A 26,994-nucleotide genomic window follows, 5' to 3' on the forward strand; every position below is an offset into this window, starting at 1 on the left:
AATGTAGTTTAACAAGAGCTTGAAAACCCACTCCCTCCTCCTTTTCTTCTTCTTCTTTTTTTTCTTTATTGCGAGGCCCCACCCTCAGATCTTAATAAAGCTTGGATTGGACTTCATTAGGCCTCTGAGCCCCAGGGGAGAGTAAGACCATAAAACCCAACTCTTACTCGGATCCTCTTCCTTGCTGTGAGGCTCGGATACTGTGTCATGTTTGGTTTTGAGGATGAAGGGATTTGTAGAAAATAGCTGTTCAGAGCAGCATATTATCATGTAGAGCCTCGCAAGCATCTGATGTTGGATTTGATTTAAAATTACCCGAACTGCTTAACTACTGCTGTTTAGTTAAGATGCAGAGATGAACACAGAAAAGAGACCAAAACAATTAGTTTGAATTGAATAGTTGCTGAATATTACATGAATCACAGCTGGGTGTGTGCAAGCTTGTTATTTAAGTTCTTTTTGAAACAATAGCATTTCTTGGGGAACAAACACAGCTTAAGGAGCATATGGTCTATCTACTGTACAGAGGTTTAGAATTATTATGGCTAAGCTCCAGGGCTTAGTCACTGGGGTATGGGCTGTTTACGCTGTGTCGGATGTGTGTTGGCCTTAAACACGCATGCAGCGCTGCACCGGTCTGTTTCCACTTATCAAATCCAGACCTGAGCTCTGCTCAGGCCAATACTCTGAGGAGCTGACCAAATGCTACTGTTTCAGCTGAAAAGAATAGGCCTCAGTGTGGTGAAACCACATTTTAGAAGTGCCAGTTATTGTTCACATCTTAATTTGGAACACTAAATGTTGTCCAGATGGAAAAATAAGTAACTAGAAAAGTGGAATAACTGCAACTCCCTGATGTTTAATGCTATAGTGCACGCATGCTGTCTGTTGCATCATCACAGCAAACAAAGTTTCAGTGGTTAAATAGCATTTATTTTATGGCTAATTATCATGAATTAGAGAGCTTTGTAGAACAGCAGTGAAACGGATATGATCCTGCCTCTGATTTAGAAAATGGAGACAATGAAAACTATTTTTTAACCCATTATTTCAATTTCTGCAGTGTTGTTGTTGTTGGGGGAGCAGAGGTCAAAGTGACCCAGGTTTCCTGTCATGTGGTTTTAAATGGTGTGGAGAGCCAGCGGGGAACGTCCACGGGTTAAAGAAACGTTTCCGAAGGCCCCACTTTGATAGATATGGTTACACACACACACACACACACATACACACACAGACATACATGTGCACACAAAAACATGTGAAGAAACAACAGATGTTCATCCATAAAATGTGCATACATGCATGGAAGCTCCCACGTAAACAATATTATAGGCAGTTGATATTGATTAAAAATAGAAACAGTTTACATTAATGCATAAATGCACATGGGGACTGTTATATGTCCCTGACGCACACACACATACATGAAAACACACACGCACACACGGCGGTGGTGAGTCCTCTGTGTGCCGTAGGCAGAGCGGCACGGCCCAGCCTGGTGGCTGACAGGCATGTGTCATTGTTAAGTCAGTTCCTATAATGGCTCTCATATGTGGCCCATTTCCTTCAGGCCCACAAAGGCACAGGCCCCAACCGCACCGCCCGGGCCCTAGCTAACAGGCTAATTAATGACTGCAAAGCCGCACTCCTCCTCCTCCTTCTGCCTCCCTCTGTTCTTCATTTATAACTCCTCTGTCTCCTCCTTCGCCTGCCTTCCTCTTTTTTTTCTCCGAGCTCCTGTCCCCTGAGTGTTGTTTGCTTTTTTGTTTTTATTTCTCTGTTAAATCCTGTCGTATTATTTTCCTCTGTGGATGATGTCTTCACCGGCCTGTTCCGTAATTACAGGGCGCTGCCCCCTCCCCTGTTGAAAGGCCATCAGCTGACTGCTTTTCTTTGTTTTGACTGACTGGTTAGAGGAGATGGGCCCATGTGCTAATGACTCAGTCAGACTTTTTGAACATTTTGAGACCAAGTGCCCAGAGCTTCCAATTGTTGGGGTTCAGCAAACCTGTGTTAAAGGGATAGTTCAACATTTTGGCAAATTGGCCTATTGCCATAATCGCTATAGTCATAGCAGTAGGTTTGTTACCTTTATTTGTTGGTGCAAGCTATTTTTTAGAACGGCGGAGCGGAGAAGCAGGCTGCTCAGAGCTACGCTACGGAGGCTAGTGGGATTTGTTGGTTTCCCTCATAAACTCATCAAATACACAATCTAACAACTCCAAAATGCTCTGGTGGACAGAGTTGTGACCTGCATATTCACCACGCTATGAGATAATAACGGAACGAACGAGACAGAGTCGTTTTAGAGGTAAATACATGCAAAACAACTGATGAGCGTTGCCTTCAGGGACAGTTTTTTAGCAAGCAGTCTTACCTTGAAAACAACTCTGTCTCGTAAGTTCCGTTATAATCTCATAGCGTGGTGAATGTGCAGGTCACAACTTGTCCATCAGAGTGTTTTGGAGTTGTTGGATTGTGTATTTGATGAGTTTGATGAGGGAAACCAAGAAATCCCATTAGCCTCCATAGCATAGCTCTGAGCAGCTCACGGCTCTGCTCTGCCATTCTAAAAATAGCTTGCACCGACAAATAAAGGTAACAAACCTACTGCTATGACTATAGGGATTATGGCAATGGACCAATTTGCCAAAATGTTTAACTATCCCTTTAAGACAAACAGACACAAACACAGTAATCCAGACACACACACACACACTAACACATAGGAACTAATGGAGCACACATGTCCATTAGATAGACAGGCAGCTCCTACGTCAGCAAATCCAGCTTCAAACACAATGAGTCGGAAAGCCATGGAAAGCACATAATGTCAAATGGACTCACCAACTATGGAGAATGGCTACCTCTTGACTTTACAACGGCCCTCCCTCCACTGCATTACCCTGTGTGTTAGCCTATTGAAAATTGTGTAGGCATGGTGGAATTGTGTTTTTGCTTCAATTCAAATTACTGAGTGGCTTAACTGTGCTCATGTGCTGAACACTGTAATTATTTGAAGGTATATTGACCAGTCTCTGGTGCAAGTAACATTTACATTACTGCAGTTGTGATTGCAGGGATCATTGGCAGAGAAACAGGAGAAACAGGTGGATTAGAAAAAACATTCCTTCTGGTGTCAGGATAGGAATAATATAATATAATATTATACCTGTGCTGTTTACTTTACATTATGAAAGACTGCTAATAACAACAACATAATATCATTGGTGTCATGAATCCAAGTGACTGATTACATATCAGCATATGCATATTTGCATCAGCAAAGTCCAGACTTCTAAATTAGCCACAGTTAAACAGGAACTTGGCCACTTTGAGTTTGAATGTGCTATTTTTCATCAGCCCCGTCCTAAGACCTTTGTTGTTTTGTGTGAGTTGGTCCAAAGTTTTAGTCATTGTCAGTTGACAAGACAATAATGACAAGTCATGCTGTCATGGTCTAACTGCCCCATATGTGTGACAAGAGAACTGACCAGAAGAAATCTATCTGGCTATTGGTAAAATAGCTCCACGGCGCCCTCTAGAAAAATAAAACCCCAACGCTAACCGCTTAAGATCCACCGGAGCATAAACGACCTGTACAGATCAATATCTTTAAGATTGTTTGAGCTAGAGATGTGCCTTTTTTTCTGTGTAAGCTAAAAAAATGTGGTGCTTTACATTAAGACAAAATACACCCTGGGGTTTTACTGTCTTTATTTGCTGAAATCATTTTAAAAATGGGGAGAGAGTTGGAGTAATGTTTAGAATTTTCTGCAGCATTTCTGCCTTCTAGTCATTTGTATGATCGATTAGCATCTGCCGTCTTTGAGAGTTATGTCTTATCACGTCATGTTGTGAATGTATATATATTTTTTATATTATATATTTTAATTTCTAAAAGTATGACATAGAAAAAGCAGTACATTTTGTCCCTGCTGACCACGTTAATGCCTGAACACGGAGTGCGGCGGTTGCTACGATGTGCAGCTGCTTTGTAGCGTCCTGCGAGCCGCCCCCCCGGGGCAACACGATGGTCCGCTCATCGCTGCTTGCAGCTTTAATTGGGACTTGATTTTTCCATTTCATGCTGGACTCATAGGACAGATCAACAGAATAACAGATACCTGAGGCCGACTCAGTTTACTGGTATGAACTTGCAGGTTGTTGGCTCCGGTGGAATAATGGACAATATAAAGGCGAGCACTCATTCACATCCACATGTTTACATAGCTGCCATCTGCACAACCACACGTCTTCTTCTTCTTCTTCTCCCCCTCTCCTCTCAAACACATCGACATACAGATACAGCACACACGTACTTGTTCCCCTCTAACCCCAAATTCTGGTACACAAGACCACCATTAATACTGAGAGTGTGTCTGTGCCTAGGTGTGTATGTCCATGTGTCTGGTGGGCAATTTAGAGGAAGGGGGCCTTGTGTTTTCTTAGGGGCTGAGCGGAGCGGGGGCCACCTTCCCCAGTCCATTCATCCAGCCTGCTGCCCCCCCGCCACCCCCCCACCCCACACACACACACACACACACACACACACACCCTCCTTCGGTAAAAGGAGATCTTTGTGTGTTTGCGCTAGTGAAGCAGCCCCAGTCAGTCCCAGTGTTCCCAGAGGTATACAATGAATGGGAGCATTTTGTCCCTCTCTGTAACCCCCCCTCCACCCCCCACCACCCCACCACCACCTCCACCACTTCTCTCTTCTTTTTTTTTTTTTTTTTTTAGCCATTTGGACACAGACTTGTTTTTCTTCTGTCTTCATTCTCTTTTTTGTGTGTCACAAGACGTCAGGACACTTTGTGTGTATGGGAATTCCCCAAAAGTGTGTGTGTGTGTGTGTGTGTGTGTGTGTGTGTGTGTGTGTGTGTGTGTGTGTGTGTGTGTGTGTGTGTGTGTGTGTGTGTGTGTGTGTGTGTGTGTGTGTGTGTGTGTGTGTCTGTGTCTGTGTCTGTGTGTGAGATAAGGGCCTTGCGCACTATCAGGCTTTTTAGGAGTATGCAATAACCAATGTTGACTGAAGAGCTGGTCATGTGCTTAACATGTGTAGCTCCACACAACTATGGATAATACAGATGTGGCGGAGACATGAGTGACAACACACACACACAGACACACACATAACCTAATTTTAACCTTGACCTTTGAACACAGCCCCCTGACGAAGAGAAGACCAACCAAGAATCTATTCATGTACAGGACAAGACCTCAGAAAGACAAAGACATTCTTTGTTTTTTTTTCAGTTTAGCAAAAATATACTGCAGTTTAATATACCCCCCCCCCCACACACACACACACACACACACACACACACACACTCGTTCATAGAAAGTATTATAAGTTTGTAGTAATGTGATGTATTTGCTGCAGGGATGCACAGTAAAAGCTTGTATTTGTACTTTCCTTAATTGCGTGTAGTTTGGGGGACAATTTGACTTTTTCCTTAAAGGGATATTGTGTAACTTCTCCTGTTATCTATTCACGAAAATGTATTAACTTGTATTGTTTTGCCTCGTGCTGACGGACCACTTGTTTACATACAAGTACTTGACCCTTTTCTTATATTTATTTTGTTCATTGTGCTGCTGCATTTCTGAGCACTTCAGATGAACAAAAAACACCACAGGTTCCCAGAGTTCAAGATAAAAGTTAAACTTTATTGTTTTGTCTGAGCAACAGTCCACAGTCCAAAAGAGTTTCAATTTAAAGTGATTTCTGTTGAACCTTTTTATTGATCGACTAATTAATATACAGCCTGTCAGCAAACGCACACTGGGAAAGCCCAGCTCTCTCTGTGTATTAATGCTCTTTGAACCTCCCTAACACAAATGCTTGGATCCTGCGCATGCACGCACGCACACACACACACACCATAAACATCCCAGAGGACGTTCGTCTTATTCAACTAATTCAGCAACATAACCAGGCCGTACAAATGCAGAGCGCACACAACATGCTGATGGCGTAAATTTGGGCACTAATGATGAACTGTCCCAGGAGACAGAGGGAGGGAGGCCGTGTGGTTAATGAATTGGTAGTAAAGGAGATGAATGGAGGCAGGCAGCATTGAATGGACGGAGGAAATGGAAAGGGAAGGAGGGAGGTGTCAACAAGCGTTCGTCTTAGAGAGTAACAGATGAAAGAAAAGACGAAAGCAGAGAAGACGAAAGAAGAGGTCATGAAAAAAATGGATAAAACGAGGGGTGAGCAGGGCATTGTCAAGATTTAGACAACAAGGAAGAACAAAAAGAGAGATAAAAAACTAAGAAGGAGGTGAGGGAACGAAAGGAAAAAAAGGAGAAAATAACAAACAAATAAAGACAAATAAAGGGAAATATAAAACCAATTTGAGTCCAGTTCCTTCCGCTGAGAATGCGTCCTCTCTTCAACTCATTTCATTTTCAAAACCTTTACAATCCTTGAAAGTCGGACATCTGCCCAACTTTCAGACAGTAACAAAACAAGTAAAGAGACAGAAGAAATAAGTTGAAAAAAGAGGGGCAGAGCATCAGACGAAACATGAGGAGGAAAAGAAACAAACAATTCTGCAACAGGGAAGACAGTAAAGCAGATGAGATGAAGGGAAAGATGGAAGTGAAGAGAGCGAGGCAGTCCAGCCTTACAGTAATAGATTCCCGCAGGCTCATCTTTGATATGTTCTCTTCCAACCAACCGTTTTTATGAGTCTTTCAAGCCGACATGAAAGGCAGCTGTTAGCTCCTCTGTTGTGTTAAAGGCAGTTTACTTCTCATTTTTAAACTTGTCTCTCAAGAATGAAACGTCTTTATTTGTTGTTTGGTCTCTGCTCTTTAACTGTGTCTCTTGACGCCTGCTGATCATTTCATTCTTACAGTCATCTGCTGCTGTAGTGCATGTGTATACCTGCATCCCTTAATTCTTGTTTCTGTCCTCCTCTCTTGCAGTCTTTCTTTTCTTCATTTTTCTAATGTTTTTCCCCTCTTTATGTTTTTTTCCCCCTGTCATTTGTTTTTTCTATCCCCTTGCTCCTTTTTTTCACTGTTCTTCTACTTTTCTTTTTTCTTTTCCCCCTCCATCTCTCTCGGTGGCGGTGTGAGTGTGCGCGCCTGTGAATGTGTGTAGGCCATGCAGAATTTGTGTACATCTGTGTATGTAAGCAGGGCTGTTGTATAGGGGAGAAAGGTGATGATAATTCTAGGGGCCCAGCGCCCAGTAGGGCCCACAGAAAACCCCAGTAGTCTAATCTTTGTATGACTGAATTATTCTGCATAAGACGCTGACTAATAGGCTACTCATGGTAATGCTGCATTAGCATCAAAACAAAGTATAGGCTAAATAAAAAAAATGATAATACACATATGTAGTCTAAGAAAAAAAAGTGGAAAAGTCAGGGGGCAGGGGCCCACTTTAGTATTTTTTCAGGGGGCCCAGAATTCCTAGCAACGGCCCTGTGTGTAAGTTGTGTGTTTGTCCAGATATTTGGATCTACCGTATGTTATATCTGACCTCTCTCTCCCTCTCTCTCTCTCCTCAGGTCCAGGGTCACATGCCTCCTCTGATGATCCCAGTGTTTCCTCATGACCAGCGGTCCTTGGCTGCTGCAGCTGCTGCACAGCAAGGCTTCCTCTTCCCGCCGAGCATGTCCTACAAGCCAGGTAGTGGTGCTGAGGTGTATGTTTTCTGGATAAACATTCACCCCGCTCAGACAAAAAGCTCTATGACTCTTGTCAAACACAAAAGAAACAGGTCTCTCTTTCTCTCTCGTCTCTCTCTCTCCCTCCTTCTAAGACACACACACATGCACACAAACACTGGGATCCCAGTCTATGTTAATGAGGTGTGTCAGGTGAGGAATGTTCTGGAAATGAGCGGAGAGATTTACAAGCCCTGCTCATTCACGTCAGGAACAATACATTGGACACAGCGCGGACTGGAATGTCTCTTTTACGGTGTGCTGAAAACATGTCAGTTGCACAACACATCTGCAACATGGAATTTCACACTTTCTCTCACACATGCGCACACTTTTGCATGCATGCTCTCCTAGCGCTCAGCAACTCACCAGTGGATAACACACAACTGTTATATACACACAGACAAATCACATTTTGTTTCCCCAATTCCCCAAAACACACACACATCACTTAAAGGGATAGTTCAACATTTTGGCAAATTGGTCCATTGCCATAATCGCTATAGTCATAGCAGTAGGTTTGTTTCCTTTATTTGTCTGTGCAAGCTATTTTTAGAACGGCGGAGCAGAGCCGCGAGCTGCTCAGAGCTACGCTACGGAGGCTAATGGGATTTCTTGGTTTCTCTCATCAAACTCATCAAATACACAATCCAATAACTCCAAAACACTCTGGTGGACAAGTTGTGACCTGCACATTCACCACGCTATGAGATAATAACGGAACATTACGAGACAGAGTTGTTCTCGAGGTAAATGCAGAAACTGCTTGCTGAAAAACTGCCCCTGAAGGCAACGTGCATCAGCGGTTTTACATGAATTTACCTCTAAAACGACTCCGTCTCGTAATGTTCCGTTATTATCTCATAGCGTGGTGAATGAGCAGGTCACAAGCGTTTCAGAGTTTTTGGATTGTGTATTTGATGAGTTTGATGAGGGAAACCAAGAAATCCCATAGCGTAGCTCTGAGCAGCTCACGGCTCTGCTCCTCCGTTCTAAAAATAGCTTGCACCGACAAATAAAGGTAACGAACCTACTGCTATGACTATAGGGATTATGGCAATGGGCCAATTTGCCAAAACGTTGAACTATCCCTTTAAAGGGAGGTGTGAGTGCTGCATGTTTCAGCAAGGCACAACAAAGCAGATGCAGACACACCTACACACACATGTTGTACACTTCAAGTGCACAGTCATCTTCCTGCACGATCCCTCGCACCACCTGCTTTCTTGCACTCTTCCTGTCCTTCACACATTCCTTTCTTCCATGCATTCCTCCAGGTGCTCGCGTAGCGCTGCACTGCACTGACCCTCTGTGTTTCGTACAGAATAATCCATGTTTATTCCTGCTGCATGAGCACACACTCCCAAGAGAGCGCAAAGAAAGGCAGAAATGAAGCAGAGGATTAAAAAGCCATTATTATATACACTCTTCTTTGGCTTCGGCCTGTTTTTCAACAAAGGCGCAGACATGGAAAGCCTTTTAGGAACAAACAGCAGGGGTTATGCTCCGGACTCATATGAATTTATGAGTGCATCCCAATGAGGGAGCTCTGGATGTGAACTATGCTTGCTCTGGTCTCAAGTACCCAAGTGTACCGACAATGAGCATTATTAACCTTCGAATAAAAATGCTCATGACCCTTTATGTCTCATTTGACATGAATAAAAACATGAGCGGAACAATCGAGGAGACAAAGAGGGAGACGCAGTGAGACAGACAGAGGCCAACGGTGAAAAAAAACCAACCAAAAACAGATGCAGGTTAGTTCTTGTGCAGTAATCTGCTGCCACCTCTCTTTACAATATGTGTTGTTTTCTTTGTTTAGCAGGTGAGAATTACCCCATGCAGTTCATTCCATCGACAATGGCAGCTGCAGCGGCATCTGGACTCAGCCCATTACAACTACAGGTAAGACTGAAACACCTGGTCTCCTGGATGTTCACCAAAACAAGCAAATCAGCACTGCATCTTAACCAAACTGCAGCTTTCTGCACGGCTAGAGTCACGCTGAAAGCTTTGGTTTGGATGAACTGGGGGGTGAACGGACCCTTTCAGTGAAATTGCACATGAAGAGTGAGTCATGCCTACTCCTCCTGTCCCCAAAAAAAAGATTGCATGTTGAAAACAAGAAAGTTTATCAGTGCGGTGAGGGTGTGGAGGTTGGTTGGCACGTGTGAGAAATCCTGGAGTTTCACCTGGACTCATGAAAACTCTGGAAATAAGTGGCTTTTTTAGGTTTTCGGTTTCAGTTAGTCATGACTTGAACCACAAACTGCCTTTGTTATCAAAGACGTCTACCTAAACCAAAAGTGGTTTAGTTAAACCAAAAGGAAAGGAAATGTTATGTTGTCATAGTGTTCGCGTTGGAAAAAACAAAAGCTCATCTAATTTAACAGTCAGAGCAAAGGCCAGCAAAGTAAAAGCAAAGTACCTCTTCAGGATCTCAGATGATAACTTAAGTGAGGCTTTCACAACCAAATAAACAACTGCAGCAGAGACACAGTTTCAGAACAGCAGCAGGAACAAAGACGGTTATAAGGGTGAGGGTTTGTAGCCTACACTAAGGAGGTACTATGGCTCTAATCCTCAGGGTGTAACCAGCGGGCCACAGCCTAAGACAGCCGTACAGAAGTAAAGAATAAGGAAGGAAAATTAATAGAAAACATTCAAGATTAGAAACATTGGCTAAATGAAACCCCTATTCACTAACCTTGCCCTACGTTCAAGTGGAATATAAACTGCAATATATATTTTTTTACAAGATAAAAGACTTTCTAATACGAACTATCCATTGCCAACTCAGAGAACACAATAGTAATTTAATGTATACCTAGCGCATGAAACCTTTTATATTTTGCCTGTGATCTGTAGGCCAAGGCTGTTATGATTCAACATGTCTGAGTTTTACCTGGGAAAAACCTCAGTGTTGTGATAAAAAGGAAAAACTAGGTATTTTTCATAAGCAGCAGCAGCAGCAGCCGTCATGACTGCACAGTTAAATAAGCCAGGAGGTCTAATTTCAACAACAGAAGCTCAAAGACAGGAGCGACGTGCCGTGTGACTGACAGGAGATCTGTGGAAAGCGCAGCCTCTCAGCCACAATGATAACACTAGATGAGTGGAAAAAATGAAAGTTGCCTGCTAGCATTGGTTATTTCCTCACTCTCGCTGCAATATGTGTTCATAAATACACCAGAACAGCCATAAAAGCTAAATGAATGGGGAGTGCAAATGGAAGCTGGAGGAGGCCCAGCGTGCACTAATCGGCTCAGATCACAGGCTTGTTCCTTTAATGAATATTAATGGAGTTAACTTCTCTCAATAAAACAGCATGACACGTTGGTTAAAGGATGAAGCTCTGTAGGCTGACGCTAACGTGCTAGCCTGCCTATCTGCTGCCTGTCAGCTGTGTTAAACAAAAGCTGTTATGATGAATCACAGAGGAATTCCGCCCCACCAGCACAACACCTGGCCCGGGCAATTCATCAAATATTTTATTGCTGTTTGACACCTGTGGTTTGAGAATGGCAGTTTTCCATTATCGTTATCAGAGAATGTATTTGCAAAGGAAAAGAAAAGAGAAAAGAGAAAGAAAAGAAAATCTTAAGTCACTTGAGGTGGTTTTGGGACTTCACAGCATGAGCCCCGTCACCCCTCCTGCTGTACCTACTATCAGAACAAAAGCCCTCAAAAGCTTTTTCACCAGCAAACAATGTTGCTTCATCATGCCAGTCGTTACCATAGCATGGCTTCTGGATGTTACAAGAATCCTTATCTCAGTTTATTCAATTTGCATTGTGGTTTTTACTTATCAAGGCCCTCATTAGTCGCTATTGACTTAGCAAAGCGCCATGCTGCGCTGAGGGGGATCGGAGTGTGAGCGCAGCCTATCTCCACTCTTCTCTTTGAAATAATCAAAAGAGCTCCGCGGTGAGTGAGAGGTAAGAGGATGAATAATGTCGGAGATGCAAACTCATTCACATTTAAACACAGCCTGAGACGTGGGGTGGGGGGGGGCAGAGAGGAACCTGAATGAATGAGGAAGCTTCTCATTGCGGCTGGGAAAAGAAAGAGAATGCCGGTAGAAGTGTTTATGTGAGAGGAAAAAAAAAAATAGGGCGATTATCTGAGGAATTTTTGCGAGACGGAGGCGGCGGCGGCGGCTTCCAGCACGTTTGGACATTGTTTTGACACTAATATCTACGCCAAAAGCAATCATGATGCCAGTTAGGACTTTTACTTTTCGACTTCTGTGTCTTCATCTCAGATGTGAACCTGCAGCACTCCCTGCTATAGAGAATTACACTGGGCCCAATTAAAAAAACACCTTCATGGTGCACAGCTGAGAAATAAATACTCTGTGTGATCACCTTGACTCCTCACCCTGCATGAGTTACTCCTCTCCTCATAGCGTGTCCTTGCAGTGTGTGCGAGCTGTGATGTGAGTCAGAGAAAGCTACAGGGTTTCCCTCAGGTATAATGAGTTCACAACTGAGCCAGTTGCCTTCACTTCTCTCCTATGTTGGATTGATTAATTACCAAATGAGTGAACATGTGATCCTGATGCACATTGTCTCAGTTTAGTTACTCTGTGTTTGCCCAAGCAAAAGTCATTCATTCTTTTCCGAGCAGTGGGATGTAGCGCTCCTGCTGGTTCATATTGATTTCTTCTAAATGCTATACAGGAAACCCTGTACTGACAAGACTCCGACATAACAAGCAGAACAAATGTGATGAGTAGAACAGAGACATTTCTCTCTCTACTGCACATACTGCACTATCTTCAGCCCTCTGGCCTGCATGTAGCCTCTGCGGTTACACTGTAGTGCCACAGTGGCTCTCTCGCTCTCTCCTCTCGGGCTCTGCTGTCTCTATGGGCTCTGCCTTTGGGAGGTGAGGGACAACGACACCATTGAAAAACTGTTTTGTTTTGTTTTCTTTCCTCACAATGAGTGTGAGTGGATGTTTTTCACCCAAAGCCTCACTAACAGAATTTCCTCTCACCTGTCATTTCTTTATCTTGTATGGAAACTCCGGCCTTGGCTCGTTAATCTTCATGCTGGTTGTTACCTGGTGTAAAGATAGTATTAGACAAGTACACAGAGAAGACAATATGGGGTGCATATTATAGGATGAGATAAATTTATGCATTAAAGGGACATTGTGTAACTTGAAAACCGATTATTTCGTTCAAAAGTATGTTTTTCATTAATCAGTAATCCCCCCCATCAACAAAGTGAAGTGTTCCTTTCAGCTCTGAATGAGCCGTTCATATCATTCATATCTCCATGGAGCGGGTAAGCTCGGTGCTGCTGCCATGTGGTGTCTCCATGTTTTTACGTTCAGTGGCAGCGTGACGGTAGGAAACCACGGAAACTCAGCGGAGACACCGGAGCTGTCGGCTCAGGTCGAGGTGGCGTCTGTGAAAAGTCACCGCGGTAACGCAGTGAGGAGGAATGGAGCGTTACACTGATGCTGCATTCACCTGCAGTCGGGCAGACGGCCGTCGGTAACAAACCAGGTGTCATTTTAGTCACAGAAGTCCAGAGAAAGCCGGTAAAACGTGGGTCAGGTAAACAATACGACATCGCCATGACAACATATTGTCACGTGTATTGTTTTGCCTCGAGGCTTGTTTATGCCATTACGTGCAGCGGCTGCCGTCTGCCCAATTTCACGTGAATGCAGCATGAAAAAAAATAGGATTGAGTTGCTTGCGATATACAACCACAACGCTAGATGGAAGTAATTCCTACACAATGTACCTTTAATGAGATATTAACCATCATTCATAATCAATAGAGTGTGTTTGTCTTTGCTGCTTGTTTAGCAAATTAGTGTGCATTTGTGTGAGTCAGCTCCACTGTGTAATGTCTCAGCACGGCCGTCCAGTGCACTGCACACACTCAGATCTTGTCGTGTTTTTTACTTATTAGTCACAGTTATGCTTCACTTCACAATGGCCTATGCATTAGTGTACAGTATAAAAAAGCAGTGTAAATACACAATTACACCGTGTTAGTTCTACATTAGCCATCGACTCTGCAGCATGTTATAGTGGAGTACACGCCAGCTGCTATCAGACCCCCTTTTTAATGCAAGATCTGGATGGACAGATGTTGTAGCCAGACTGCTCCAGATTTTTTTTAACATTGAGCCCTGCAGGACTCAGTCAGACTCTGGCTGGCAGCGGTGGGCAAGGCAGAAACAGCAGTGCAGAAAGAGCACATTCTCTAGCAAGAGACATAAAATGAACCTGCATAGAATACTTCCACTTTTACCGCAAGAATCAATCATTTCTTCAGTTTTACGCCTTAATCTGCTGGAGAAAACAAAATCAAATCAAGCGGAGATATTTGGCAGAAGCTGCCTCATTGTGCATGACTCAACTGACCCAACAGTTTTTGATAGAACAAATGTCGTGCTATCGGCGTGGGAACTTGATCAGGCCAATTGTTTCCAGAGCCTCGGAGTAGACCCCTTCACAAACAGTGGATTCCTGCTGAAGAAAGGCCCCCTTTGTGCCCGGCTAATGCGAGGGAAATACAGTTGCTTAGCAGACATTCTTGTTGAAATCATAAGACATCCCTTGCTTGTCTGTCTCTGTTTTCAGCCTGTTGCTCTCTCCTTGTCTGAGGCTTGGAGACAAAGGTGAGGAACAAACTTTCCAACATACAGTAGTTAGACTGAATGGTTTTCTTCTGGAGGGCGATCAGGTTGTGTTCTCTTTTTTTTTTTTTTTTTTTTTTTAACCAAGCATTTGCTTCATGGCAGAGAAGTGGAAATTAGATAATGGTTGTCTTTATGCAGCCTACCTCTCTGTGAGTCTTTTCCATGGACTAACCCTCCCAGTGCAGCACTCACCCTCCATCCTCTGTGTGGGCCAGCTCAGTGGCAGTCGACCTATTTCACCCTCCTCCTCCTCCTCCTCCTCCTCCTCCGCCTCCTCCTCCTGCAAACCTGCTGGAAAAGACAAAACCTCATTTGTTTTGTGCACTCCTGAGATCGATAGCGGCTTGACACTAACAGAGAGCAGTTAAAGGGATTCTCCTGTCAGCCCCTAATGGGACCGACCGGCCGGTCAGAGCACAGAGGAGGGCTGTTGGCAGGCCGGTCCAGACGGTGCTGTCCACAACATAGACCACAACGACATCGCCTTCTTTGTGCTTTCTTAAGCACTTCGCCAAAGTAGGCCAAGGCTGTCTGAAAAAAAAAAAAAAAAAGGAAAAAGAGAAACTGCCGGCTGATCAGGAGGATCAGAAATAACAGACTTATCATTTGGATTTGAGCATCCATTAGCATTAACATCCAAAGGCCAGTCAGATAGCAGACAGCCTAGTGGCAGTTCAAGGCCCTCTTTGTCAATTTGTAATTTAGGAAATTGCGGCATTGTCTTCCCCTGAGGTTTGACTGAATGGCCGGAGCTCTTGTTAGGGTTGTTTACGCTGCACATCGGCCTCCCTAGTCACCAATCAATCTCACGGTGTCTTTAAGAAACACTGAGAGAAAAAAAAAAAACAGGGAGAAGCTCTTAATTTCAGGCTTTTGTCTGTTCAACAGTTCCATTCGGAATTGCTCCTAACAGCACAATAGCAGTGGGTGTGTATGCACAAAAAAAAAAAAAACCCATGTGTGTGTTTTTTGTGCAGGCACAGGGTGCGAGAGCTTAACTGTGTGTTTTACCCCAAAGACTCGTGTGTCTGCCCCCTCGCTCCCCGCTCCCCTCTCCCCTCAGAGCCGTAAGAATATCAGGCATCACCAGAAGTAACTCTGCGGTCAGCGTGATTGACGCGAGAGGCCTCACCACCAGCCATTCAAGGCACATTCTTACAGGGATCTCATATCGCCAGGGGTTGGCCCGAGCACTCCCGGTGCCTTCCAAGGAAAATAAGCGGCGTGACATCAGGGCTTTGTTTCAACGGCGAGGCCCCTTCTGTTTGTATTTAATATCGCTCCGAGAGAAGTGGAAAGAGGGCCAAGCCAATTTCTCTGGCCCCGACCGCTGAGCCCGGGCGCTTCGGCGGTGAGGCGACGGTGCTCTTGTGTGTCTGCAGCGAAACGCTTCTCTATCCTCTCCCTTTCTCTTCTCTTTCTCTGCTGCACTCTCTTTGCTTTTGGATCGCCGAGTCCCAGGAGTCTTTGCAGTTTTGACTAAAGGGAAATCAGATCTCACAACACTGGGGGCCTATTAGGATGAAGAGGGCAGAGCGTTAAAACAGAGGGCGAGAGACAGGACCAGAGGTGGAAATGGAGATGGGTGTAAAAGATGTGAAGAATGATTTTGGAACAAAAAACTGAAGGTCGAAGAAAAAGGGAAGCGTCGGAGGGAGATCAAATGAGAGGAGGACAAAAGAAAGACAGAAACATAGAAGGAGGAGGGAGCGTATGATGAGGTGAGAGTAATGAAAAATGAGAGGAAAGTAGGAAAGCAGAAAAGAAAAAGAGGAGGGTCTTAAGTGTAGGCCAGCCACGTCTGGGTGGTTTTCCTGAGGACAGGCTCTTTGAAACTCCAGCACTCACACTCCAATGCATTTAGACAGGGGTTGACAGTGGTTTCAGGCAGCGGTTTGTCTGGCCAGTTAGCTTTGATTTAGAAGACCCTGGGCCGAGGGCTGAGTATTTGACTCTTTGATTTTTGTTAAGTACCTTGGATGGAAAATCGGTACAGTTTTTTTTTTTTTTCACTACAAATTCAATGTTCTCGTCTCAACCTTGAAGGCAGACGGCCTGTACTTTCCAAGTTTTTTTTATTCTAAGTTTTGTATTATTTCTATAATGTTTTCAAGGGTCCTAGATGTAATTGCAATGTGACGACACCTACTTAAACACCCTGTTGTCCTAATTTTGGATTAAAGTCAGTTTTCTGAACTGTTAATGCACGGAATAACCACATGTGACAAGATGAGTCTCAAGAGTTTTTGAGCCAAATTTCATTTTTATTTTATTCGACCATGTAAAATCACAGCACGGCTGTAAAAGGCAAAATTTAAGAAAAAGATCATGTTGCCAAGATAACAAGAGAAGGCCCATGTGGCTTTTTCCCATTGTGGTTCACATTGTTGATTGGAGAGAAAAGGAAACCAGATTTTTACTGTTAGCAGCACTGAGCCAGACATTGTCTGAGAAGCTTATTTCTTTGCTTACTGTAAACTCTCACATTTGTGCAGGCCTGAGTATTAAATGTCCCATTTTGTCAATAGTCAGAATTAAACTTAAGGAGGATTCAAACAAAGTTTCTTTAGGTATTATCAGGATTTATTTCTAGATGCAAATCGATGCACAAGCTGCTTCCAGCATCTGCTGAAGGAATAACTGTCAGAAGAGGATTGTAGATAATTTAAACTGAAAATGTTTTGCTGGAATGCATCTCTGAAAAACACTCAAACAAATCGTACATTTGTGTGGGACACTCCTGTTAAATTCAGATCTAGGTGTGTGTGCGTGTGTGGGTGTGTGTGCGCACGCACGCACGCACATACACGCACATCTGTTTCCACATGAGTCCTGCGTGTGTTTGGCTTAGACACACACACCCATAGAAGAAGAGAGGAGAGAGAATGAAAGAGGAAAGCCACTGACTAGCTGCTGGCGAGCAATGTTAATAGCCTGTCGGTTTTGCTGGTTTCTTCCTTTTCTGCAGCAGCTGTATGCAGCCCAGCTGGCAAGCATGCAGATCTCACCAGGAGCCAAGATGGCTCCTCTCCCGCAGGCTCCTAACTCCTCTGATCCACTCTCCCCCTCCGCCCTGAAGAGCGAGAAGCGAGCATGCAGTCCCGTTGCTCAGATTAAGGTGAGTACTCTACGTTGCTGCAGATGATGATTTTGTAAAACGCTTCATTTGGAATCCCAGCGGTGGTCGCAGTGAGTCAGGACAGGGAGAAGCCGGGAGGACACATTTGTGATGGGGTGATGTTCTAATAAGCTGTGGGCAAAGACAACAGAACAAGGGGAAAATCTGATCTGACCACACTGAAGAAACAAACAACCAGCAATTAATGTATGAGAGACTTATCGGAGGAAAAAGTGTCTCTGGTGTCTGAAATAAGAGAAGGTAATAAGAGGAAAGAGTGAGAAAACACAGCAGGACAATGACGATGATCAGTGTCAGCTTCTGAAACACGTGGCTCTCTGCCCGCTGTCAGTTAGAAACAGCTTATTTAAAGGGATAGTCCAACATTTTGGCAAATTGGCCCATTGCCATAATCCCTATAGTCATAGCAGTAGGTTTGTTACCTTTATTTGTCGGTGCAAGCTATATTTAGAGCGGAGGAGCAGAGCCGTGAGCTGCTCAGAGCTACGCTACGGGGGCTAATGGGATTTCTTGGTTTCCCTCATCAAACTCATCAAATACACAATCCAACAACTCCAAAACGCTCTGGTGGACAAGTTGTGACCTGCACATTCACCACGCTATGAGATTATAACGGAACGTTACCAGACAGAGTTGTTTTAGAGGTAAATGCAGAGACTGCTTGATAAAAAACTGCCCCTGAAGGGAGCATGTCAGTGATTTTGCATGAATTTATCTCTAAAGTTTGATGAGGGAAACCAAGAAATCCCATTAGCCTCCGTAGCGTAGCTCTGAGCAGCTCGCGGCTCTGCTCCGCCGTTCTAAAAATAGCTTGCACCGACAATTAAAGGTAATGAACCTACTGCTATGACTATAGGGACCAATAGGGGCCAATTTGCCAAAATGTTGAACTATCCCTTTAAGTTACACACTGATACACACACACTGACACTGGCGCGGGCTGCTGTTTGGCAGGACCCCAGACCCATTCGCTGGAGAGAGCAACACACCTCAGCTCTGCTAGACAGCAAGGCAGTAATGGAAACCGTGTGTGTGTGTGTGTGTGTGTGTGGGGCACAGCTGCAACCGGCGTCACAATAGACCGGCGTCAGAGCTCACCACACTCCAACAGTAGTGCTTTGCCCTCCAATCTCCTCCAAACCTCCCCCGCACCCTCCGCTCGCTAACCCTTGCACTTGCTCAGCCCCCCCCCACCCCCCACTTTGGCGTGCCACCCACAGCCGAGCCTCCTTCCCTCCACGGGGGCCGCTCCCAGCCCCCCCCCCCCCCCCTTCCCATGCAGCACCTCCCTCGGCTGAAGCTCAGCTCCAAATTAGCCCCATGTTCATTAAGAGACTGTCGCCAACACAAGAGCCTGAGTCAGTTTACTTCCTGGCAATGCTTTTCCTTTTCCAGGGATTCCTCATGTGGATCAATGTGGTCATGAACCTTTGATTAGAAATAGAGGACAAGACCCACACAAAGTTGCCATTGTTTAGATAAAGGAGCGCACTGCAACATTTTTTTTTTTTTTTTACAGAAGTTAGCTGTGGAGCCTTTTTTTTTTAAAGGGCAGAGGTCTGGTAGGGAAAAGAAAACTCCAAGTGATACTTTGGTGAAGTACACTTTTATTTCTGACAGAATCAGTTCTGTTCTTTTTCACCAGATCACGGTGACACACTGTCTGTCACAGCTGATGTCTGAGAGCTTCTCTGGAAGTTGTGTGTTTATTAGTTACAGGTTTTTATCAGTATTTCTTTAGAGATAGTGGTGAATATACTTGAGTATGCTGTGTATGTTAATGGATATTATATTGTTAATATATTAATATGTTAATATTATTTATTTACTTTGTTTAAATTATTTGTTAGGTCAAGGTGAGGTCATGCTATAAGCCAGTGGTTTTTTGGCTCGTGACACCCTTTTGACATCACAAATTTCTGGCGACCCCAAGATCACGTGACTGCGCATGATTTTGGTCGTCAATCAAGATGCACCAGCTCAGATATTTTTATGCTGCATTTAATTTATGCTGCAACTCTATTTATATTCGAGAAAGTGAAAGTATAGAACATAGTTGTATAAGACTGTGTGTGGTGTTATTAATCATAATAAAAAAAAATTTGTCAGTAATTAGTTAGAAAAATATTTTTATCAGCAATTTTTTTATATCAATTACTAGACATTTCAGGCGACCCCATTTGAATTTCAGACGACCCCATGTGGGGTCCCGACCCCAAGGTTGAAAAACATTGCTATAAGCCTTTTGGGTTTCCGACCTCACCTGCACATTTTTTTCGTATCTTCCTCCCTATTAAGAGAGATAAGTAAATGTATTTGTTTTATTTCATATGTGCAGTCTAAAAAAAGGGATCACTCTGAAGATATCTTCAAGATGACATGTGACTGTTAAATGGACAGTAATCATTTTACAGACCTTTTTCAAGCCAGCAGGTGGATTTGGATAAAACATTTGCATAAAGCAGACCGTGACTGCCACACACACTCATGGATGAATTTATTGAATCATTTGATCATTCTTTTGGAAAAACATACATTTACCAGCTTGTGTGTATCCTCAGGCTGTAATGAATGTGTTACATTTATTGTCTTATATTTGGCCTATTACTGCCACCAAATGTTAGTCAGTAGCAAAGTGTGAAACCCCAAACAGGACTGTGTATCATGCACCCACGGATGTGATGCTCATGTACAAGTGGCCTGAATTCTCAACTCTTGTCCCTATTAGTGAGAGTAGGATAAAATACTGAAATGCATTCAGTGTCATATAGTGTAGGAGTAAAAACAAGATAAATCAACACAATCAATAATGCTGCTCAATTAGCTAAAACATATACAGCTCTACAGTCTAAAAGACAATAAGTGCAATAATTGTCCATACATCCTAATGTTATGGAGCAAACATATTGCTCTATTCTCAGTGGCACCGACCACATACACACTGTACACAAAGCGGTGGTGATCCATTTCTTGTACATTTCCATTAAGCATGGTTCCATCTGTCCCACTGACAGGAGGAAGGATCCACACAGCCACTGAACCTCTCAGCCAGACCCAAGACAGCAGAGGCTCTTCACTCCCCGACGTCCCCGACGCACAGTCTGTTCTCGGGGAACAAGACCAGCCCCTCAGGCATGGGCAAGGGCCGCATCCCCAGCCCCCTGCCCAGCCTGGGCAGGAACACTTCTCTTGGTAGGTAACAAACACACACGTGCACACAGTATTCATCAGGCTCATACAGATAGTCTGGTGGAGTGGTGTGAGAATAACTCACTGATTATCAATGCAAAGAAGACAAAAGAAGTCATTTTTGGTCTTCTGGAGAACTCATATCCTACACCTGTCACTATCAATAACACAAACATCCAACAAGTCTTTTCCTACAAATATTAAGGCATCCATGTGGACGCTGCTCTATCATGGAGCGCACACATTTATTATATTTGTAAGGCAAGGCAAGGCAAGGCATCTTTATTTATATAGCGCATTTCATACCAAGGCAACTCAATGTGCTTTACATAAACACAAAACATTTTTAAAAAAAGAACAGCATAAAACTGAATAAAAACAAAAAACACAGAGTTAAAAGCAGGAGCAAAGAAGAATAAAAAAGTAAAATAAAAGAAAATAGATAAAGTTTAAAGTCATTAAAAAAGAGCTCAGCTATAAGCACATTGTAGTAAAATACAGCAAAGTATTTATTTTCTTAGGAGACTAAGGTCTTTTTGTACTAGTAAGCCTATTCTGTTATTGTTCTTTCAATCTATTGTTCTTAGTGTTATGCAGTATGGAGTCAGTGCATGGTGTAGTTGTCTCTCAGTGCAACTTAAAGCTCGACTGGGGTGACTGCTAAGCATCTGCTCAAAGATTGTAGGACAAACACTTCTGCATACTGCATACACTAGATGTATACTGTCCCTGGCAGACAATATTTTGTATTTTGTCTGGACACATGTTTTATTTGTAGAATATCAGTTGCTGCCATCCAACAGGAGATATAGAGTCCCTATGGCTAGATTAAATAGACTGAGGAACTCTTTTATTCCTCAATCAGTTAAAATGTTGAATCAGTTGGGCTTGGTAGGGCCTGAATAGCTTAGTGTAGGGACTTGGAGGCACTGCAGCCACTTGATGCTACGTGTTTCTCTTGTGTTATATTCTGTTTTTTTTTTGCTTTTTGTTTTGTTTTTTTTGCATTGTTTGATGTGATATTTTGTTTGATGTTTGTTTGGTGTTATATTGTGTTTATATTTAGTAACGTTTCTTTGTCACGAGGAACAAGTGTCTTGGACGCAAGAAAAATTTCAGAAGTGATTCTGACAATAAAAAGTACTCAGCTAAACTCAACCAGTGTTTCCTTCACCACTGGGTACTAGACAGGATTGGGCCACCCACACCACCGCTTCTCTGCCTAAATGGCATCGGCTTCAATGACATGTTCAATATGGATCACAGGGTCTAAGCGCTGCTTCACCACGCCAAGACAGAATTCTGAGGGGAAACACTGACGCACTTGACTCTACAGTACACATACGTGCTGCTGTCTCTCACACACACTCACACGCACACCGGCAAACAGTCCCACACTTTAATGCGCCACTTGTATTGTTCACATCTGTAGTGTACTATACATCCATCCAGAGCAAAAACCGTTCCTCCCCTCGACCGGAAAAACAAAAACATCACCCACCCAAACACCTCCCTCCTCCCCGCCACACACAGACAAACCCAGCGCCGTTGCATGCGCCTGATAGACTGCAGACACCTCAATCCCACGAGGAGACCTGTGTGTGAGCATTTGTGTGTGTGTGTGTTTGTGTTTTACAGGAGTCCAAAGCCCTGTATTTAGCCCCAATGAAAACCCCAGCAGCGGAAGCAGTGAAACCCAGCACACGTTATTTGGTTTTTAAGAGCTTCCTCACATCATTGTCTGCCCGCGCTAGACCTTTTATGCCCCTACCTCTGCTATCTGTTATTAAGGCCAATCTAAACCCTCTCATTATATCCCCCAGAAAACAATTTCACCAGCTCCTCTGGAGTGGCTTTGAGGACACGTCGCTTGTGTTCCCTGCAAAGTTATTTTTGCCCATTTTAACGGCCACCCAAGCATACAGTGCTTCCTACTTGTCTGCTAATTAAACGAGGAGGGTGACGGAAACTTTGCATCCTTTTATTTATTTCTTTTTTCTTTTTTCTTATTCTTCAAATGTGCATCAGCTTATAAACTGTAAAGCGCATAAACAAGAGGGAGGAGGCTTGTGTTTTGACACGAGTGGGGCCTAGAAAACAACTTGAACAATATTTGGGTCCACGCAGAGGGAAAAAAAAATGTTTTTTGACCAGATGTTTCAATGTTTTTGTCGGAAGAATTTATTTAGAATTTGTGGCCATTGTTTCTTTTGGTTTTCAGCACTTATGCCTCCGTCTGAAAGCTTGATAGAGTTTCTGAATTAGCTTGGAGTCGTACATTTGCAGCAAACTCGGTTCTTCAAGGATTAAAAAGCATCTTAGTCAAAAACCTCTGACTTATTAAAAGTGACAAATGAAAGAATTTAAAACCAAGCGGATATGCAGATGAACTCTTTGTGAACTGCAGGCTTGGAGCATAAAAGCACAGCACAGATGCTGAACTGATATTTCATTTCTCTGTGCTGTACGCTGTATTTTCTAACAGGTTATCTGTGACAGCATTCACTTCAAGATCCATTTTCCAGTACTTGTTCTGTACAGACTGCAGAAGCATTCATAAGGAACAAGTCACCTCATAGAATACCCTGATTTGCTTTTCACTCACTCCCACCTTGAAAACTGATTGTTAGCATTCACATCTAATGTTGTGAATTTAGCATCAAACTTAGCAATACATCACTTGACTCTGTCACTTGTCTTAATCTACTGAAGTCAGCTCACTAGCCACCTAGCCCACGTTCTGACAGCAGATGTTCCCCGGAGATACAGCGCTGCTCAGAGTGTGTGTTACTCAGATAACTACTTGTTTTTAGGTGAAGTGATAATCACCACCACCTGTCAACAGCAAAAAAAACAACCTGTCTTCATCATAGGTCAAACTGGGTCAAATATTTACATTGAATTTCCTGCAAAAAAAATTAATTGTTTGAATATTTCACTAATGAGATTACTTTCTTTCGGTCAGGAAGGAAATTAGCAACAAAAAATTTGAATATCATAACAGATGTGAAGTTGTTGTTTATGTGCTCAGTCAAATCTGATCCACCCTGTCAAAATCTACCTGAAAAAGGTCCATGACTGAAACGTTGTAGTCTAATACTGTAAATTGACTCTTATTGCTAGTGCAGACAGTGTGCGGGTATTCTCCTTTTTCAACTTTATTCCATGGCAAAGTGAAATGCAGTTTTCCCTCTGTCCCATCCAGTGGTGGCTGCTGGTCTTTCAAAGAGGGAAAGCTCATTTTTTGGCCTACATGTATGAACTAACAAAACTGTATTAAACTCAAACAATGAAATGTGACAGTTATGTTCAACTGAAACAAGGAGATGCTCCTGTATAATAGTGTTTTATTTACAGTGTATGATATGTACAAATGGGCTGTTTGTCTCTCGACTTCACAATAAGATCAAACTTGAAAATCCATGGACACTGAGCTTCAACAGGTTTAATGCACTGAGACTCTACAGGAATGTATGAGATAGAAATGGTGTCAGTCGACCTGCGATAAGTGGCTGATTCTGAAAGAACTCATCTTGTGTTCTTACGCATTTTTAGTCAATGAAATGTAAACACAACAGTTCATATTTGACCATTTATTGTTTGGCATTTTGGAGGAAGCAGAGCCTCTGATCCTTTCCTCCCCTCCCTCTCCCCAGACATCCTGTCCAGCCTCAACTCCACAGCACTGTTTGGGGACCAGGATGCGGTGATGAAGGCCATCCAGGAGGCCAGGAGCATGAGGGAGCAGATCCAGAGGGAGCAGCTCCACCAGCAGCAGCAGTCAGGACATCACAGTCTGGAGGCCAAGCTGTCCGCTCTCAGCGGCATGACCCTTAACAACGGCAACAAGGTTAGAGGCAGAGACGGGTCACATGTGGCGACATGACAGGATGCACAGACATACTTCACTGATGACTTCTATAAGAATCACATGCTCTACAGTACATGCAGCTTTGAAAGGCATTTCCATCCACGTGAAGGAACAGTTCTGATACAGACACTCGTGGGTCTGCATGCACACATGAACCACATGAACATTTCATTCACACCAAGTTCATTTTAGTTAACAGCTACTGTAAACTTTACATATTAAGATTAAAATCCAAACAAGAACTACTAGGGTTAAGGCTCTTCATTCATATCAATCAAAAACCATCCCAGTGTAGTTTTCCATCTCCTCTCTCAGGCTTCTCTCTGGAGCTCTAGTAACAACAGGTCAATGAGCCAATCAGAAGAGGGGATTCTTTGAACCTCTTTCCTGATTGGCTGACAGTCTTCTGAATGCTCTAATGAAAATATAGCAGGTTTCAGGTTAACACTCAAGACACACAAGAAACCAAATCCTGCAAAGCTTGGATAGTGGGTTGGGTTTGGGAGAGTGGTGACATCATAAATATAAGGAAGTCCTGAGGGCTGATGTTAGGGCTCCATGTCTGAATACAGGCTGTGTGTATTCCTCTGTTGACTGAAGCTTTGATATATCACAGTATTATTGTAGAAAGTGGAGCTGCTTTATAATCAAAGAACACATGGAAATGTCACCTCATATAATATGGGACCTTTAATATCTTTGTGATAATAATCCCTCACTTAAAGAGGAACTAAGCAGGATTTCTCCCGTGGCTCTGCTACATTTTTACCTTAATTAAAAAGCTCCGGAGTAATTGTGATCGTTACCTGCATGACTTGTGACTTGTTACGAGACACAAACGCGCTCCGTAACCCGTAATCTTTTGTTTTCCACCGCTCCATTTATTGATTTTTCGCCAGCTTCGATGTAAACAAATGCACGTGGGCGAGAGGAGCGTAACCAAAACATCAGAAAAGCAAGCGGACTTGCATAGTTCCCCTTTAACATTAAGTAATAATAAATAATTTTGTACTTTAACTTGATTGTGAAGCAATAATTCACAACGCAAACCGACACAGGGTTTTTATTTACAGTACTTGCCTTTAAAGGAAGCTGCAAAATTTCAAAATAAAGGCATTTAACCAGATGTCACAATAGACAGTTGCTGCTCAGGTTATAAATTCCAAAAACCTTTTTACATTTGCTGTCTTCAGTAAAACGTGTGCGCTTCCTCATACAGCATATACTTGTCAGATATATACTTACTCCTTTGTACACACACACACTCCAGTATTTCACTAGCCAAACTATTCAAAGTTTCTGCTTCGCTCATGGCTCATGGCTCGTGCTCGAGCCTGAAGAATATTCATGGATGATATTCGGTGTTGCTTGGCGCGGGCTGCACTTCTTGAGAAGTTCTCTTTCCTCCTCTCATCTCCATGGCCACCCAGAAGCCAACAGCTTTGAAGAGGGAGCAGCTGGGCCAATGACAAGTGATGGTTTTGGCGTGTGAGTGTGTTTGTGTGTCTGCCTTGACTGAGACTGAGTGGGTGTTTTTTGGAGAGGAGATAGTGTTAACATTAGTCTGTGCAGTATGTGTGTGTGCGTGTGTATGTATGTGTGTGTATATAATGGAGTCCAGCTCTCCACTTGCCCTGGAGGGGGGATCCCGGCCTCAGGGTTGTAGCCCAATTAAAGGGCTTTTCTTGGGGGAAGAGACCTCCTCCCCCCTCCTCCAGTCTCACCTCTTCCCCCGGCCCGTCTCTCTCTCCCTTGGGCAGGAGGAGACAGGGCCTTTGTACCAGGATCTGATATCCAGAGGGAAATCCGTCCTCCAAAACATCTTCAATCAGTCTGATCAGCCAATCACAGATTCCATGGATCAGACATTCAGTAAAATAGGGAACATGATTAGACCGGCTCTCCTGCGCAATTGATCCCATGTTGCCTTGCAAGGATGAGGGGAAGGAGGAGGAGAAGAGCTCATGAATATTTTAGGGGTGGAGACTTTGAACTCACCAACCCCAAGTAGGTCATGATTGGTGCACTCCAAGGATAGGCTGTTTTGAATTTTTTGGACTTGTTTGCCTTGCATCTTCAGGAGGAAAACATCCCAAATCTGGCAAAATATATCTCTGCTATACTTATGCTCAGTCCCAAGTTGATTTTTTTTTATAAGTCATTATACTAGTAAACACTAAGAAGCTCATAAATATAAATTATACAACAGGCCATACTGATAAATTGTTTATTAAGGCTTAATGTGAGTTGTCTGCATCAGGTCTGACAAAAAATCCCAGAAATGTTTCCAAATAAGTTTGTGCTTAAAGGAGCTTTTTTTTTTTTTGCAAAAAGTTAACTTTGAAATGATCACAGATTAAGGTGAGTGTGTTGCAAAGAAAAGCCGACACACTTCTCTAGCTCTGTTTTTTCCAGCTTTATGTGAACAAAACCAC

The 26,994-nt window shown here is 43.3% G+C and overlaps 1 protein-coding gene across 7 annotated transcripts in view; it reads left to right on the top strand.

Moving 5' to 3' along the window:
• LOC310986784 (transcription factor SOX-6-like) overlaps positions 1-26,994 on the top strand; it is a 121,145-nt gene that overhangs the window by 78,632 nt on the left and 15,519 nt on the right. For 5 of the 7 annotated variants that reach the window (XM_083972848.1, XM_083972846.1, XM_083972850.1 and 2 more), the window contains 5 exons: positions 7,530-7,650; positions 9,514-9,596; positions 17,329-17,478; positions 20,514-20,691; positions 24,345-24,538. In XM_083972848.1, the coding sequence (XP_083828974.1) occupies positions 7,530-7,650; positions 9,514-9,596; positions 17,329-17,478; positions 20,514-20,691; positions 24,345-24,538 (726 nt within the window). The remainder of the gene's footprint in view (positions 1-7,529; positions 7,651-9,513; positions 9,597-17,328; positions 17,479-20,513; positions 20,692-24,344; positions 24,539-26,994) is intronic. The other 2 variants (XM_083972849.1, XM_083972851.1) reach the window with 1 other exon arrangement.

The sequence above is a fragment of the Trachurus trachurus genome, assembly GCF_905171665.1.
Source record: "Trachurus trachurus genome assembly, chromosome: 6".
Classification (NCBI taxonomy): domain Eukaryota; kingdom Metazoa; phylum Chordata; class Actinopteri; order Carangiformes; family Carangidae; genus Trachurus; species Trachurus trachurus.